General features: G+C 37.1%; 1 protein-coding gene across 4 annotated transcripts; it reads right to left on the bottom strand.

Annotated features, from left to right (window-relative positions):
• Positions 1-8,197: 8,197 nt before the first annotated feature.
• Positions 8,198-13,935, bottom strand: LOC107790189 (uncharacterized). Of its 4 annotated transcripts, none has more exons than XM_016612090.2 (5): positions 13,779-13,935; positions 11,647-11,942; positions 9,690-11,541; positions 9,390-9,596; positions 8,198-8,786 (listed from the first exon to the last, which is right to left on the bottom strand). In XM_016612090.2, exons 2-5 carry the CDS (start codon positions 11,913-11,915, stop codon positions 8,472-8,474), a joined length of 2,643 nt encoding a protein of 880 aa, XP_016467576.2. In that variant the 5' UTR covers positions 11,916-11,942; positions 13,779-13,935; the 3' UTR covers positions 8,198-8,471. The 4 variants fall into 4 exon arrangements, with proteins under 4 accessions (XP_016467576.2, XP_016467578.2, XP_016467575.2 ...); XM_016612092.2 differs by lacking the exon at positions 13,779-13,935 and adding an exon at positions 12,610-13,247; XM_016612089.2 differs by lacking the exon at positions 13,779-13,935 and adding an exon at positions 12,718-13,247.
• Positions 13,936-16,226: the final 2,291 nt, after the last annotated feature.

Below are 16,226 nucleotides of genomic sequence, written 5' to 3'. Positions count from 1 at the left end.
TAATTGGGCTCCTAATTTTTGGTTTGAAATCGGAAGGTGGTGGTTCTAGTACAGTCGGCATCAATGGAGATGCAAGGGAGGACAAAAGGAGATGGAAAAGAGAAGGGTTCAGGATAATTTTAAGTATTTTATTTTCTAATAAAAATAAACACACGTATCATGATTTTATTGGTGCATGACATCACACGTGTTTTGACAAATGGTCAAGGAAAAAGTGGGGTGTCTTTGATACACTTTCGAAAGGTTGAGTGTGTTGTATAATTTTCGTGGTCAGAAAGTGTGTAACAGAGATTTGGTCCATAGTTCAGGGGCTAACTTATGTATTTTGCCAAAAATAAATAACCAATGGGTTTAACTTTTACATTTGCAAATACTCAAATTGGGGGTTCCTCAAGTTTGGGAGACAAGAAATTCTCTCAAAAGTAATCATATTCAAGAAGTCATAGATAATATGGATATTATCCGTCAGTTAATTCATTTTTATCCGTATTAAATATGGGTCAGGTCGGATATTTTATCTATTTTTGACCCGTCCATATTCGACTCGACTCGCCCATTTGCCACCCCTCATCGATATAAGGATATGATAGGATTTTTTTCTCTTTTTCTCTAAGTATATTTAGAAGGGATTAATCGATCAACTCTAGACTAAGAGAGTACTTCATCATTATGGCCAAAAAGTACATGGCTGGGACAATAAAGTATATAACTATATTTCTTGTATCAAAAAAAATAAAATTGCCTTACTCTTTCACCTAATCGATGTAGTAAAGTCAGTAATGGATTCGGTATATTATGCAACTTGATTATAAAATGCGGCCCCAAATAAGCCAAAGCTCTTTTTATTAATTTCTTTTTCCTTTCTGCACCTCTGTAAAGAAAAATTTATCGTTCTTTCACTTGTATTACAAAATCTAAGCAAATCTATATCTTAGCAACGAAGAAGTGGTCTACACTTAGATCAATGAATTTAATATGCATAAATTATCCCGCCGGAACCACCGGAACCACCGGATAAAATTAACCAAATGGACGTGCAAGAAACCACAATGCACTCCTACAAAGAAATGTTACTAGATAAATAAGCAACAAGCCAAGCCGAGTATTATGAAGAGGAACTCCCCTCAAACAGTAAAGATGATAGGGGCAAAGTAGTTGATGGTCCAATAGCCTTATCCTAGGAAAACAAGAAACGTTTATACCATCCGTGGTGATTTTCAGTAATCATAAAGGTCTTTGGTCGTAGAATGCCCACCATTATTTCCGATCTAAACTAATTGACCTCTGTAAACCATCTAAACAGTTAATCTTGATTGACTTAGGATGAGACTTCTTCATAGTCAAGTTTAGTTTGGAGGAAAACATCGCTAAGACTCGACACCTGGGTCCACGGATTATCTATGGAAACTTCCTATCAGTACATAAATGGGAACCACCAAAGTTCATTCCATAGGAAGCTACCCTATCTTCCACTACAATCTAGATTCGCCTACCACAGTTGCCAACAAATTTTTATGATAAAGAAATTCTGGAAAAGGTAGGCCTAAAGCTTGGCAAATTACTTAAAATTGATACCTGCACATTCTCCACTCTGAGGGGTAGGTATGCACGCATATGTATCCAAGTTCCACTTGAGATTCTGGTGGAAGCATCATTCATTATTGGGGACCATAAGCATGCAATGATCTATGAAAGGGAAGGAACCTTATGTAAAGGTTGTGGTAGAATGACACACTTCTAAATCTTGCACGTACAAGCAAGAAAGGACAACACCATCACAAGAAGTCCCAGAATGCTCTAAAGCGTGTAGTCCTAAAGAAGACAAAGACGAATGAAAAACGGTAACCTTCCCATGAAGAAGGAAAGCAAATCAACAATCCATGCAGGCACGCAGCAATGAAGCAGGAATTGCAAACCATTCTGAATAAAGATAAAAAAAAGATACATGTGAAAATGTTCAATGCAAATTCTAGTAAGTTTCTGGAAACACAAACTTTTCAATACAATTCTAAATCTAATATTAACCGGGCTACTAATCCTAATCGTCCCATTAATCTTACTAATAAGCACAAATCCAATTCCCAAACTATGAGAGCCCACCCCACAAAGTCTCAGCCCAAGTGCAACGCAAAGAGGAAAGCGGGACCGGGGTCTGAAGAAGCAGGCATGGAAACAACTAATGGCCTCACCCAAGCCCAAGTTGTACACAATGAGGCCCCCATCACAAATCCAAAATCGGGTATTGGCCTACATGCAAAGATGGATTGGGTCACCACCTCCCAACCAAATCCACTACCAGGGACCATCCCCAATCGGAGTGTTCTAGCCCAAATGATTATCCCCACCTCAGTACCTACATGTCCCCTACTCATCCCCTATCATAGAAATCTGCAGGAATACCTTTACCATAATCCAGGGATACTCAAGTGCCTTGCCTGAGAAATCACCCAAACTAAGGTGATATGACACTTTCCGTTCACTCAAACATATTCACAATTAATTCCAAATCCACGGATTAGATGCAAATACCAAGGCTCAAATTGTTGGGTCTGATTTGACATGTAATCCTAATTACCACATTATGTACCAAACGCCTAACTTAATCCCAATTTTACCCAAAGAGGCAAGGCTAAGAAACACAAAAATGAAAAACCCCCAACAACCACCCACCATCGTGACCTCCCTCCATTTGTCGTCAGACCACATACCGGCGTCGTGACTGGAACTGGCGCTACAAGGACAAGGACTAGACTACAATTTCCAACTAGGGAACCAGCCAAGGGCCCTAATCATCCAAAACCATGCTCATTTAGTGAGGGTAACAGTGGAAGCCTTGAACAAGGCCTTGGCAGCCTTTGGCCCAAATCTCTGACAATCGATGACTCTCAATGGCAACATGCATCCCATTATAGAACCCCCAATGATCAATATCTTGATATCTCAAGTCTTCCAATCGATCCCCTTCTTCCCAGACCTAGCAACGGAAGACCCAACGACAAATCCTCAATTTGTGACTATCCAACCACCATCCCAACAAGTACCATCTTTTTCAACTCCAACACGAAGAGTCAAACACCACCACTAGGGAACTTAACAAAAGAAATCAACTGGGCGCTGGAAATATTAAAGGGGAAAACAACCAAGGAAGTGGAATAGAAAGTCTATGGACCACTATGAATGGACTCACTCCTAATAGACTCTGTTAGGGCGATAGAATTCAGTGTAGAGAGCAGCGAGATCCTAGTTCTTCTGTTCCCCGGGACCTTTACCAAGTGTGGAGTGGGTCAGGGATCTCATCAAAGTCAAGGTGTGATCAAGCCTCTGTTGACATTAAACCCTATTCTAAGTATGAAAAACCAGGAGAAGAGGAAATTAGTGATGCCTTCTCAGGGGACAGAGAAGGCACAGAGAACAGAATCCCCAACCGAACCCACCCCCTCATAAATTACATCATATGAAATATTAAGGGTAGGGACAATGCTGAGGTCAGAAGGCATTGTCTAGCCATGGTTCAAATGCATAAACCAGTCATGTTGGTGCTGTTAGAAACTAGAATGGCTGATCACAAGAAGCTGGCTGAAGAAATGCATTTTGACATGCTAATTCAGTTCCCAACAATGGGCCTTTCTAGAGGGATTGTCATGATGTGGAAGGCAGATTCTGTGCAAATTGATGAGGTGTCTACTACTCTCCAAGGTGTGTATGCCATAGTTAAGATATTGCCCTCTCATATTCCCCGGCTATTTTTAGCAATTTATGCTAGCAATTTATTAACTGATAGGAAACTGTTGTGGGAAGACTTAGTTGTTATCTCTAGGAACTTTTCTGGGAATTGGTTTATATGAGGTGACTTTAATGAAGTCTTGAAAGCTAGGGATAAGTTTGGGAGTAATACCATCAACCCTAACAGAAGTAATCTCTTCTGGAACAGTCTCAATGAATGTAAACTGGTAGACCTAGGTTACAAGGGTAGTAAATACACATGGACTAACAAAAGATATAAAAATAGGAGCAGTCTAATCCTAGAGAGAATTGATATATATTTTGCTAATGACTGCTGGATATCTCAATACCCTGAGGCATGTGTATCCCACCTACCTAGGACCCACTCTGATCACTGCCCATTGCTAATAAGGCTAAAGGGGGAATATGTCAATACCTCTAATAAACCCTTTAGGTTTGAATCTATGTGGACTATCCATCCAACTTTCCCCAATCTCAACACTGAGACATTCCCTCCTAACTCTCATCTAACTCAATCAACCTAGCTCTTTAAAAACATAATCACTTAGTGGAATAGACATACCTTTGGCAACATATTCCAAAAGAAGAGAAGAATTATGGCCAGAATAGCTATAATCCAAAATTCACCAAACTACCAGTTTAGTGACTTTCTCTTGAACCTAGAAGGCAGACTAATTAATGAGCTTGACTTTATCCTCAAAAATGAGGAAGATTTCAGGAAACTAAAATCAAGAGTCAACTAGCTAACTGAGGGTAATGCCAACACTAGGTTCTTTCACACTTCTACTCTCAATAGGAAGAGGAGAAACAAAATCTTGTCCTTAAAATATGAACCTGAAAATTGGCAATATGAGCATGAAGAAATCAAAGAATCCTTCCTGAACTATTTCAGGTCCCTCTACACCTCATCCCACACTCAAGCCCATCTCCAAACAACCAGTCCAGTTGGTCAGTCTCACATACTTTACAACTCTCAAAGGGACAACCTGGACACACCTTTAAGGGAAAGTGAGATTAAAATGGTCATTTCTCCTTCAAGCCTTTCAAAGCTCCTGGGCCAGATGGCTTGCATCCCTTCTTCTACAAAAAGTACTAGCACATAGTGGGGAAGTCATTGATTGATTTCTGTAACTCATGTTTTGCCACCCACACTATACATGATGCCATGAATAAGACCCTTCTCTGTCTCATCCCTAAGTTCCCTCAAGTCACAATGATCAAAAACATCAGACCCATAGGCCTCTACAATACCATATCCAAAATTGTCATAAAGGTCATTGTAAATAGGATTAACCCCCATCCCTGACATAATTGGCCTTAGCCAGGATAACTTCTTATCCAATTGAAGGGCCTTTGATAATGTCATTATTGTCCAAGAATACATCACTCACTTTTGCAAGATGAGAGGAAATCAGGTTAACATGATCCTCAAAATAGATTTGGAGAAAGCCTTTGACATGCTGGAGTGGTCTTTCATTAGAGACACTCTCTAGGCTTTCAATTTCCCACCTGGACTAACAATGCTAATCCTATCATGTATCAGTTCCTCCTCTATCTTTATATTAGTGAATGGTGGCAAAACTGACACCTTCAAACCAACCAGGGGAATTAGACAAGGAGACCTTATCTCTCCATATTTATCCATCATGTGCATGGAGAGACTCTATAGGCTAATTGACATTGCAGTCTATGATAAGCAATGGCTTTCAATCAACATCAGTAGAATTGGCCCCAAGATATCCCATATTTTCTTTACTGATGACCTGACCTTTTTTGCAAAGGCTAACATCAGAAACTGCAGCAAAATCACCATCATTTTGCAGTCTTTCAATAAAGCATATGGGCAAAAGTTCAACCTCACAAAGTGTAGGGTGCTTTTCTCCTCTAACTGCAAACCTGACACCATGAAAAATCTTACTAGTGCACTTTCCATTCAAGTTACAACCTCCTTTAGTAAATATCTAGGCTTCCCAATATTCCACAAAAGACCTTCCAATAGTGATTTTCAGTTCATAATTGACAATATGCAATCCAAGCTGGCTAGAAAAAAAATTATCTAAACATGACTAGTAGAGTAACATTGGCCAAAGCTTCCCTTAGTAGTATACCAAGCCATGTCATGTAATTCATCAAGCTACCCACCAAAACAATCAAGCTAATAGACAGAATACAAAGGAACTTCATTTGGGGAACTACTCTAAATAAGAAGAAAATACATCCGGTTAACTGAGATAGAAACATTATTTAGAAATGTCATGGGGGTTGGGCTTGCAGAAAGTGGACTACAAAAACAGGGCTTTCCATGCGGTCCTTGCCTTGAGAATTTTCCATAACACTCTTGCCTTTGAGCAAGAGTCCTTATCTCCAAGCACTGTAACTGGAATCACACAAAAAAAAATCAAAATCTCCAATCTGGCAGAGTATCCTTAAAGGGTGGGATACATATAGGCAGGCCAACAAATGGGTTGTTCATGAAGGAAACGGGGTAAGCTTCCTTAATGATGCATGGATACCATACAATTCAGCCATCAGGGACATGATTGAGGGTCCTCTGACTCACAATGACCTTAATGCCAAGGTGGATACTATCTATAATTATGGAGAATGAAATACCCCTTCCATATCCCTCAATCTCCCTGATAGTATCATGAACTTGATCAAATCCACCTTCATCCCTACAAACACTGTCAAGGAAGACATGCTGATTTGGGGTCTGACACAAAATGGCATCTTTACTACCAAATCAGCCTACACATTCCTTAGCAACAATGGTAAGCCTTTCAAGAATGGGGATGGGGATAATTTTGGTTGGCTATGCAAGTTACGGGTATCCAATAAAATCAAAACTTTCATCTGGTTGTTATCTCATGAAAGGCTTCCAACTGGAGCTTTCCTGCACAGAATTGGGGTTAACTGTAACCCTGCCTGTTGTTTCTGCTCCTCAATTCCAGAAACAAGCAACCATATTTTTTTTGATTGTCCAAATGCCATATTGTTCTGACATGATCTAACCTCAAAAGACACAGATGAAAGCCAGCAAATGAACCCAAACTTCACAACCCAACTTTGGGCCATACATGGAACAAACTTAGGAAAACGCCTTTCAATAATACTATCTCCTGGGAGGTTATCCTTCCCTTCTGCTTTTGGCATATTTGGTTAACAAGAAACTATAACTTATTCAACAATAGGAAACATCCCATAAACACTGTGAACACCATTACTAAAGCCATTGAATTCTACATAGTAGCAAGCACAAAGAATGGAGTCACTACAAGCTAAATACAGATGGGGTAGCTAAAGGTAACCCAGGAGTAGGGGGAATTAGTGGGGTCTTTAGGACATCCAGTGGAGACTGAATCTTTGGTTATTTGGAAAACATGCCACACACTACCAACACCCTCGCGGAACTGACTGCATTGCTAAGGGGACTTAAAATTGCATAGCAGAATGGCCTAACCCCACTGAAAGTAGCCACAGACTCATCAGAGGTAATAAGAATGTTAATCATAGGGAGTAACACTTATGATTCTATTATTTGTGAATGCAGATTGTTGATCCAAAGGATGACCAGAGTAGTAGTGAAGCACAACTACAGGGAGCAGAATAGGGTGGCGGATGTGTTGGCAAAGCAAGGAGCAAAAACCAACTTTTTGGGAAGAATAACAACGATGTGAGTTCCTCGGGTATTTGCAAATGAATTATTTTCCGCATCCTAGGAACTGAAGTAACTAGAAGTATTTTGGCTTGTAATATTGACAATTTGGAACAGAATTTGTCCGACACAGAGGGGTTACCGTATTCCCCTAACAATCAGTACTCGGCAGTGTAATTATTGTTAATATATATGCAATCCCCATGACCAAAAGAAATACACATCAATACTTTAAATATTTAATGGAAATGTTTGGTACCTGATAAATATTTGTCAAAAAAATCTCAACGAGCTGGTATTTAATGGAAGACTGAAAATATAGTCATAAATACTAATGCAAAATTTTGAAGATAATTTGTAGATCACGTGAATTTCCTAAATTGATGGAGCTTATCAGTTCTTTTAATGATTTTAGTTTTTTCTTATTGGATTTCTTAATAATTAATCAGGTTGATCCCATGTATTGTCCACTGTCTATGATTGAAAAAAACAATAAATATATCTTTTGCATCATAAGACTTTATATGGATCTCTGAAACATTGACCTCTAACAAAATAATGAGTAAAGTTGCAAATCAGCATTTCACAGTTTCTTTCCATTATTTATTTACCTCCTTATTTACTTATTCTCCGTGGAGATGACAACAACAATGTACCTAATGTATTTCCACAAGGGGAGTTTGGGGAGGGTAGTATCCCTACCTTGTGAAGGTAGAGAGATTGTTTTCGATAAACCCTCGACTTATCCATGGAAATGGGACTTTGGAATTTTAACAGCAAGAGGTTAAAGCAATCTAATTTTCCTATGGTCCTTTGCCAACTATTATTCCAGAAAAAGGCAGCCAAATACTTTACAAAACCAAATGAAGGTAAACAAAAAAAAAATACAGTTCACTGTCTTGATCACAGATTCACAAGTAAAAGAAATGTTTACAATTGAATTGAGGATTCAAAAGGGGGAAAAAGAAGCAAACTTTCTATTTAACAAGTATGCAACGAAAAGGAAAGGGAAAAGGAGTAAAACCAGAAAGTATACGAGAAGTATGAACAAAATCCTTTATTTGGCCATCGATCACTCCAACAGAAATTCTCTACTAGAATCATGACTTGCAAGAAGGTCGAAAGGTTTGCTCATCGAGTCCTTCAAGATTGTGATCTCACCTTCTTTCATAAGAATGTCTTCGTCGAGAGCCTCTACCTTCTTTTTCAACATGTTGATCTCAGAGTTCAACAACATGTTCTTCTCACTGCAGTTCTTAACTTCCTCCCACATTACATCTCTCTCCTGAGATACTTTTGGTAGTATCCCCTTCACGACGCTAAGTTCCTTCATACATTCTTGCAATTCATTTTGGAGCTGATTGATATTATCATCCTTCATTATCATCTGCCAGAATCAACCATAAAGAATAAAAAAGAGAGAAAAAAATCATGAACAACATTTCATTCAGCAATATACATCAAACTCATAACCAAGAAGTTCAAACAAATTCATTAAGCAGTTCTACATGCTTAAAACAGAAGAAAATATCTTGAACTGTTAATTCACAGTATATTACTTTTTGTGAACTTGTCCAACTATTTAATTCATATGAAAGAGAGAACTTCAGGCAACAGTACTTTACCACATCAGAGCACAATCAGATCAATGGATATAAGGATATCACAAAGATTGTCATGCTCTTGTTTGGTATAACTGATTACACACTGCCCAACCCAGTGATGAGCATTACTTCCCTTAGATTAATTCTCATTATTTACCACAATGGAGTCAGCGGGTATATTCACATGCCAGTAACTCATGTATGCAATTCCACCAAGAAAACCCTGATTTTCAGATAGAACAAAGATGAACCTTAAAAGAGAAAAAGCCAAAGAATAGAAAGCCTACGCAGAGAAAGTAACATGCAAACAAAAGCTCCTAAGCAATCCAAAGCTGAAACAGAAAAAAAAATTCCCTTTGCTGCAAGATCTTAATACGCTTGCTTACCTGAAGCTCGAGATCTTTCATCTTGTGTTTGGCACAAGAAAGGGTATCCAGCGCATTTTGCACTTCACATTTGAGGATGTCTTTACCTCTAACTGCTGCTGCCAGATCAGCCTGAAGTTGCTCTATATCCATCTCTTTGGAATAAAGCTTTTCCCTTAACACAGTTGTCAGCAAAGTCTCTGATTTGAGCTCTAATTGCTTCATTTCCTAAAATGAAACAAAACAAAGAGGTAGCAAGATTAATCAACAACACATAAATGAGCATGATAAGCAGCTTGCAAAATAATAGCACCAACTTACAGATGGCTGAGAATCTGAATGCACTGGGTTGGACTTCTCATTTATCACAGACAACACTGTCTGCAAACTGCTAGTCAGAGTCTCAATTCCCCTGTTAAGACCCTGGATTTTGACATTGCATTCGATTAAAAATTGACCATCAATTCCCCCACTTTGTCTGACATTCGCTTTTGTGTACTCCATTAGCTTTCCACAAAGCTGGCTGCTGTCCCTAAGCAAATTGAGCCCCTGATTTTGCAAGCAGCAAACCCGATTGCACAATTCCTGATCAAGCTTAAATGTTGAGAATCCACCCTCCTTTCCATTGCCTCTTAAACGATTCAATAAGCAAATGTTTTCATGGCGTAGAGAATCAGTTTGAAGCCTATAAGACTCCACCTCCTTCCTTAGAGCACGCTCAACACCTACCAATCTTATTTGCTCTACTTGCAACTTCTCCAACTGGTTGTCATAGTTTGCTGGACTCTTCTTGCCAACATCCTCACAAAATCCTCGTAGACCATCGATTGTCTTCTCTTGTTCATTGCAAGTCCTTTGCAATCTAGCAATAGATCTGTTCAGGTCCTCGCATTCTTTAACCTTTTCCTCATAGTTTTCGCGGACATAATCTCGATCATCTTGAGCTACTCGGTATTCCTCTTGTAACTGAGAAAGCTGCTGCTGTAAATTTTGATTCTCCTTTGACACTTCCTCTATTCTTTTAGTCAATTCTTCAAGTTGTTTTTCTGAAAATGATATCTTGCTTCTATTATCAACCTCCTTCTCATTAAGTGAAGAGACTTCCCTTTGTAGAGAAACATTCTGCTCTGCAATCTCCCTCACCCTTTCACGGAGTTTATGTTCTCCAACTTGGTATTTCTCAAGTTTTAGAGACCACTCACTTGATCTTCTATCCAACTCCTTTTCCAGTGCTGATTGTAACTCATTCTTTTCTGTCTCCAGTCTTCGTGTCCATGAATCTAATTCTGCCTTTAGTAGTCCGGCTTCTTCCTTAGAAGAAGCCCTTTCAGCAACTTGATCCCGTAGAATGCTCGAAACATCAAAAGCCATTTGTACCTTCTCCTCTGTCAAGCTTCTAATAGTCTGAATCAACATTGGAACACTAAGGCCTCTGCCATGAAGAAAGTTTCCCTCTTCAAGCTCTTCCGAGAGCAACATAGCACGATCCTCAGCTTCTTTAAGTTTTCTCAGTAATACCAAATCTGAATCGTCTTCCATCCCCAAATAATTTCTCTCACACAGGACTGGAATCTCTTCATACATCCTACCATTAGACTCATTTGCAGAACTACTCTTCCGGGAAACACCATCAGAACATACACTTGGACATCTACTTAAATTTCCACAGTAGATATCTTCAATAGTAATTGGACCGTCAGCATCAAAATCTTCTGAACTTATTTTTGCCATCGACCGAGACTGAGAGAGTCTCTCAACCACCTTCTTCGCTAGTTTTCGCGGAGACGCATGCTCAAAACCAATCTCGTCCATCTCTCCAGATGTAAAACATAGTTTAGATGCTTTTGCTTCTCTGAAAGATTGAGATATTGGTCTCTGCTTCCTGGCATCGGGTGGCGAAGCAGGAGCAGTATAGTGAACTCTTGGCGGCAGCTGTCTGCCGGCGTATCCAATCTCGACATGATCTTCCGTAGGATAGTGGTTAGCTGAGGCACTTTTTTCCTGCTCTTGCTCTCCATCTATATACCGATCTAAAACTTTGCTCGAGACATTACTGGAGCAATAAGAAGAGCTCTCTGATGGATCATACTGTGTTCTGAAATAACCATTTTCTGTATAACATGCCTGAGAGAAATTCTCTGGGGGCTGCCTCTCAGGAGTACGAGTACGACCACTGACAAAAGTAATGAAAATATGTGTCATTAGTTTGGAGAAGCAAATGCAAATTGAAACATCACTGTAAGTGTGAAAAATCAGCTACAGAAAATGAAATACATACCGGCGGCATGGATCACGACCTGATTTCTTAGGATGAGCTCTCTTACTGTGACATGGAGATCTGCTCGGATCCCTGAAATTCCTTTGTCCTAACCCACTGTCATAAAAGGATCCAGATGACAATGAAACGCTCCTTCTAAGACTTGGAGAAGAAACTTCCTTCTTGCTTTTTGATTTGTCGATGTTGTCTGATGATTTGTCCTTTGATGGTGGTGAAGGGATGTTGTTTACATCATTAGATGATGTTCGGAAAAAGAAAAACTTCTTCATCTCTATGTATGGACACTGCACATGAATCTGCACAAACAAACAAGTCCATGATATTTCAGGGGACAAAGAGCGGAAAAACACACTGTGTTCCAGGCCTTGAGAATATACTGCAAGATTAATTCGGAGTTTACAGAGATATTTTATCCTAAACTTGACCCACAATCATCAATCAATAAACTACACCTCAATCAGCTACATTAATCCTTTATATCAAAACAATCTTGTTCACGCTTAAAAACACGACATATAATTCCAAGGCACATCACGATAAAGAACAGTTTCCGATTGTAAAACTGATACCTCAAGTGCATTTCAAGAAAACCACCAGAAAATACTCATAACAACAACTCACCAATCAGCAATTCATGCAAATATTGCAGCTAACTAAAACTTTGAAAAGAAAGTAAAAGATTTCTCTTTCTACATGGTTCTTCTTCAACATAAAAGAATCTATCAATCTGACAAAGAAGCATTATTGAACCCACCAAAAAGTAATTTTTTACCTGATAGGTCTGAGGTACAAGCTGATCAATTAGTTTTCAAGAACTAACAAACTTATTTTCCTGAGTATCTGACCCTACACTCTCAGAAGGCTAAAAGAAAACTAATCGGCACAACTCAAAGCAGAAAATGTAAATCACATCTACTTGTTGTGTGGTATAAAAGCTACCATGAGGGCAGAGTTAACCGATACCTATGCTGGTGGAGGTAGCATATATCCAATGGAATTAGTAGGTGCGCACAAATTGGCACTGACACCAACGTTATAAAAAATAAAAAATAAAAATAAAACTGAAACTACCATGAGTTTTAGCAAGGGAGAAGCAAATGGAGCATTTATTTCACCAACCCTTTCATTAAAGGAAGAAACATTTCATGAGAACCCCATAAAGAATCAATCAAGTTGTTTCTTACTCCTGATAAAAAATCATTAGTGTCAGAAACAGTAATGAGTACTCTCTGTCAATCTAAGAAAAATATATCATAATCTAAAAGACCAGACTACCCCTATTCCTCTTAAACCCAAGAAACACACCTTTTATTATTCATATCCACCTGGGACTATTAACTATATACTGATAATACAAGAAAAAGAAAAAACCTTCACAAATTTATCAATTATTACATCAGAATACTAAATCAAGTATTAAATCAAAGACAACCAAGAACAAAACATAAATTATCACATCTAATTGAAAGAAAATTTTAAAAAAATAACATAAAAAACAGAAAAGATGAATAAACCCTTTTCAATAAACCTTAAGACAAGAAGCTAAGTGTCTTAACTTGTCAAAATCACCTTCTTTTTTTAGCATTGAAGTTACTGTTAGAGACGAATATATAAAAAAATACCCACAAACAAACAGCACAAGAACAATTCAAAGAGCTTCATAAAGTTACCAAAAGTTACTCCAAATCCTTCTGAAAAAAAAAAAACAAATAATTAGTCTACAACCATTTATGGCAAATAATTAAATTTTTTTAAAAAAAAGGAAAATCCCACCTGGAGGGTTAAATCCAAATTTAATTCTAATTAACTTTCTTAACTACTTTCTCCACAAAATCACAAGGAAACACTTGCAGGATACAAAGAACAGATATACCTACATGTAATTAAGAGAATTGCATAAATGTAAAAACTTGAAGCAGAGACGGCTCCAGCTAGAGCCTCAAGTTCAGAATATATATATATAAAATTGTCAGAACACAAACACACACACACACACACACACACACACACACACACACACACACACACACACACACACAAAAGAATGTATATCCACTCAATTTAAATCAAGATCCGCATGTGCTGAAAAAATACAAACTTAAAAAAAGGAAAATGAAAGAAAAAGAGATTACTGAATCAAAAAGTTGACAGGGTAAGAGCCGGCAAAAGGGTGTGAGAATCTAACTTGGAAGAATCAAAGAATAATTCAATAGAGATTTTTTGAGTATGAAATTTTTGTGTATGTATGTATATGATGATGAGGGCAAAATGCAGGTACTGTTTATTTGGACTAATAATAAGGGATTTAAAGGGAATTAGATTGGATGAAAGGGGTAAATATGTCCAAATGAAAAAGATTTAAAATTTCAATGTGGCGGAGAAAGCGGGGGCCGGAAAAAAGGTAACGTTTCATTTTCTTCCTTTTTTTAGTTGGATGGGCTTATGGCAGTGGGCCTCAGGAGCGGACTTTCTTTTCTTTTCTTTTTTTCATTTTCTTTTATTTTTGTAATAGCCAAGTACTACTAATATATTAGGAAAGATATATTATACAGCATAATACTTAGCGATAAAGTTATTCAAGGATTATAATTCTAATTTTATTATCCCACATTCAATGTGGGATAATAATTACTACCACAATTTTGATATAAGATTTATATTGATATTAGCTAATACCTATAATATTCAAACACTGAATAAATGCAATAAATGATCCCTTAGTTACATTGTTTGAAAAATTAAAACCATTATCAATAAATAACCATTTTGAACATGTGTGTGTAGGGTAGGAATTGCCTTTTCTGCTAAATCATTAGACAACTCCACAAATAGGCGTGCACCAGAGGTGAATTTTGTGGTTTCTACGAGTGACTATACATATACAATATTTATCAGGTAAAAGTTAAAGTAAATAAATAACATAATTAACGATTACTTAGAAAATATGTATAAGAAAAACATGTGCCTTGCATTAATTGGATTGTCATTTGCGAATAAATTAATTTTTCTTATATTATACTCATATAAGCACACACTAACACATTGTTAAAGTAGAGTTGTATAAAATTTCACACACACATATATATAATCTATGTATATCAGCTAGAAAAAAAAAATAAAGAATATGACTGGCTATTTGTATAAAGATCTTAAAATAATATGTGATTGTTTATAGTAATCTTAATTTGGTAACATAGAAATTTAACTAAGTAATCTGCTATAATCAGTTAAGATATATATATAATGTGAAAATTATTTACAATGTTAGTATATAATAATTAAATTCGATAAATAAAGGGACAAACTAAGAGCAGTTCACACTCAAATATATTCATTTCCAAGAAACATGCAAGAAATTAAGTTTCAAAAGATTATAAAGAAAGATAATTAAGGTAATGGGAAAGAGCAATAAGCAATCATGTTTGTTCATTCTTTGTGACGCATAATGATGCACTCCTCTATAATTGAATCTAATGACTAATCAGCTTTTGCTTTTTCCCAACTAAGATCGTATCCGTTATCAACGTAAGACTCTCCTCAACTTTTTTCGAGTAAATATAAAATTGTCTTTGTGTCCCGCGGAATAAAATTTATGTATAAATTCAATAAAATTGTACTAAATAGTAGATATGAGCTTATAACTTTAAAAATATAATGAGTTCAACGTTAAGACCTTGAAGGCTGAACCAATAGAGTTTAAATTCTGAATCTGCATCTGCCTATAGGTCACTGGTTCGAGCCGAGGAAGCAGTCACTAATGCTTTCATTAGGTTAGGTTGTCTACATTATACTCTTTTGAGTACGATCCTTTTCCAGACTATGCATGAACGTGGGATGCCTTATGCATCGAACTGCTTTTTTAAAGTGATATTTGGACCATTTGCGCGTATTCTACTATTCCATCAGAGTATTTGCTATGCTGTGAACAAGACTGATCCAATTAGGACTATTCGGCCAGGACCTAATTTAAAGAAAGGTCAAGGATTAAATAACCGAATAGAATATCGGGAAGTTATATTTGGGATCCAGGAGATATGCCGGGCATGCAAATACTGTTGAAAAAAATGTCTGAGTCCTCTCCTCCCCAATTCTAAGTCTAGCTTCTCATCCCTTTATTTGGTTCTATTCTATATTACTTAGCTTCTGCATTTTGTATTTTCATTACTGTTGTTCTACTTTATTGAGTTGTAATAGTTAGATACTACCATCAATATAATCTGTATTTTGAAGTTGTTACATTGGTGCTTTCATCCAGAACAGGGGCGGCTCAATAAATATGGAGGTCTAAAGCAAAAATTCAATGAGAGACCCTTTTTTTATATAAAAGAAAAAATTCATATATAATTTCATTTAAATTCTGTATTTCTAGTTTTTCATATGCAAAGTTATTAATAATTTTATCTAATCCATTTAATTTCTCTTGAGATATGCACGTTGTGGGACTGTATTAAAGTTTTAACCTTTTTGAGTTATGAATTAATAATCGAATCCTTTATCAATTTATGGTCTAGAGAGTGATTCCCAAAAAGATATTTTTTCTCAATTTATGATCAACAATTTAATCCTACTTTTTTACTATA

Source organism: Nicotiana tabacum, chromosome 13, assembly GCF_000715075.1.
Source record: "Nicotiana tabacum cultivar K326 chromosome 13, ASM71507v2, whole genome shotgun sequence".
Classification (NCBI taxonomy): Eukaryota; Viridiplantae; Streptophyta; class Magnoliopsida; order Solanales; family Solanaceae; genus Nicotiana; species Nicotiana tabacum.
This window is presented reverse-complemented; position numbering and strand designations above follow the sequence as displayed.

Coding starts and splice junctions, on each gene's coding strand:
- LOC107790189 (XM_016612089.2), bottom strand. Junction 11,542..11,646: donor GGTCGTGATCCATGCCGCCG/GTATGTATTTCA, acceptor TACTTTTGTCAG/TGGTCGTACTCGTACTCCTG. Junction 9,597..9,689: donor ATTCAGATTCTCAGCCATCT/GTAAGTTGGTGC, acceptor GTTTCATTTTAG/GAAATGAAGCAATTAGAGCT.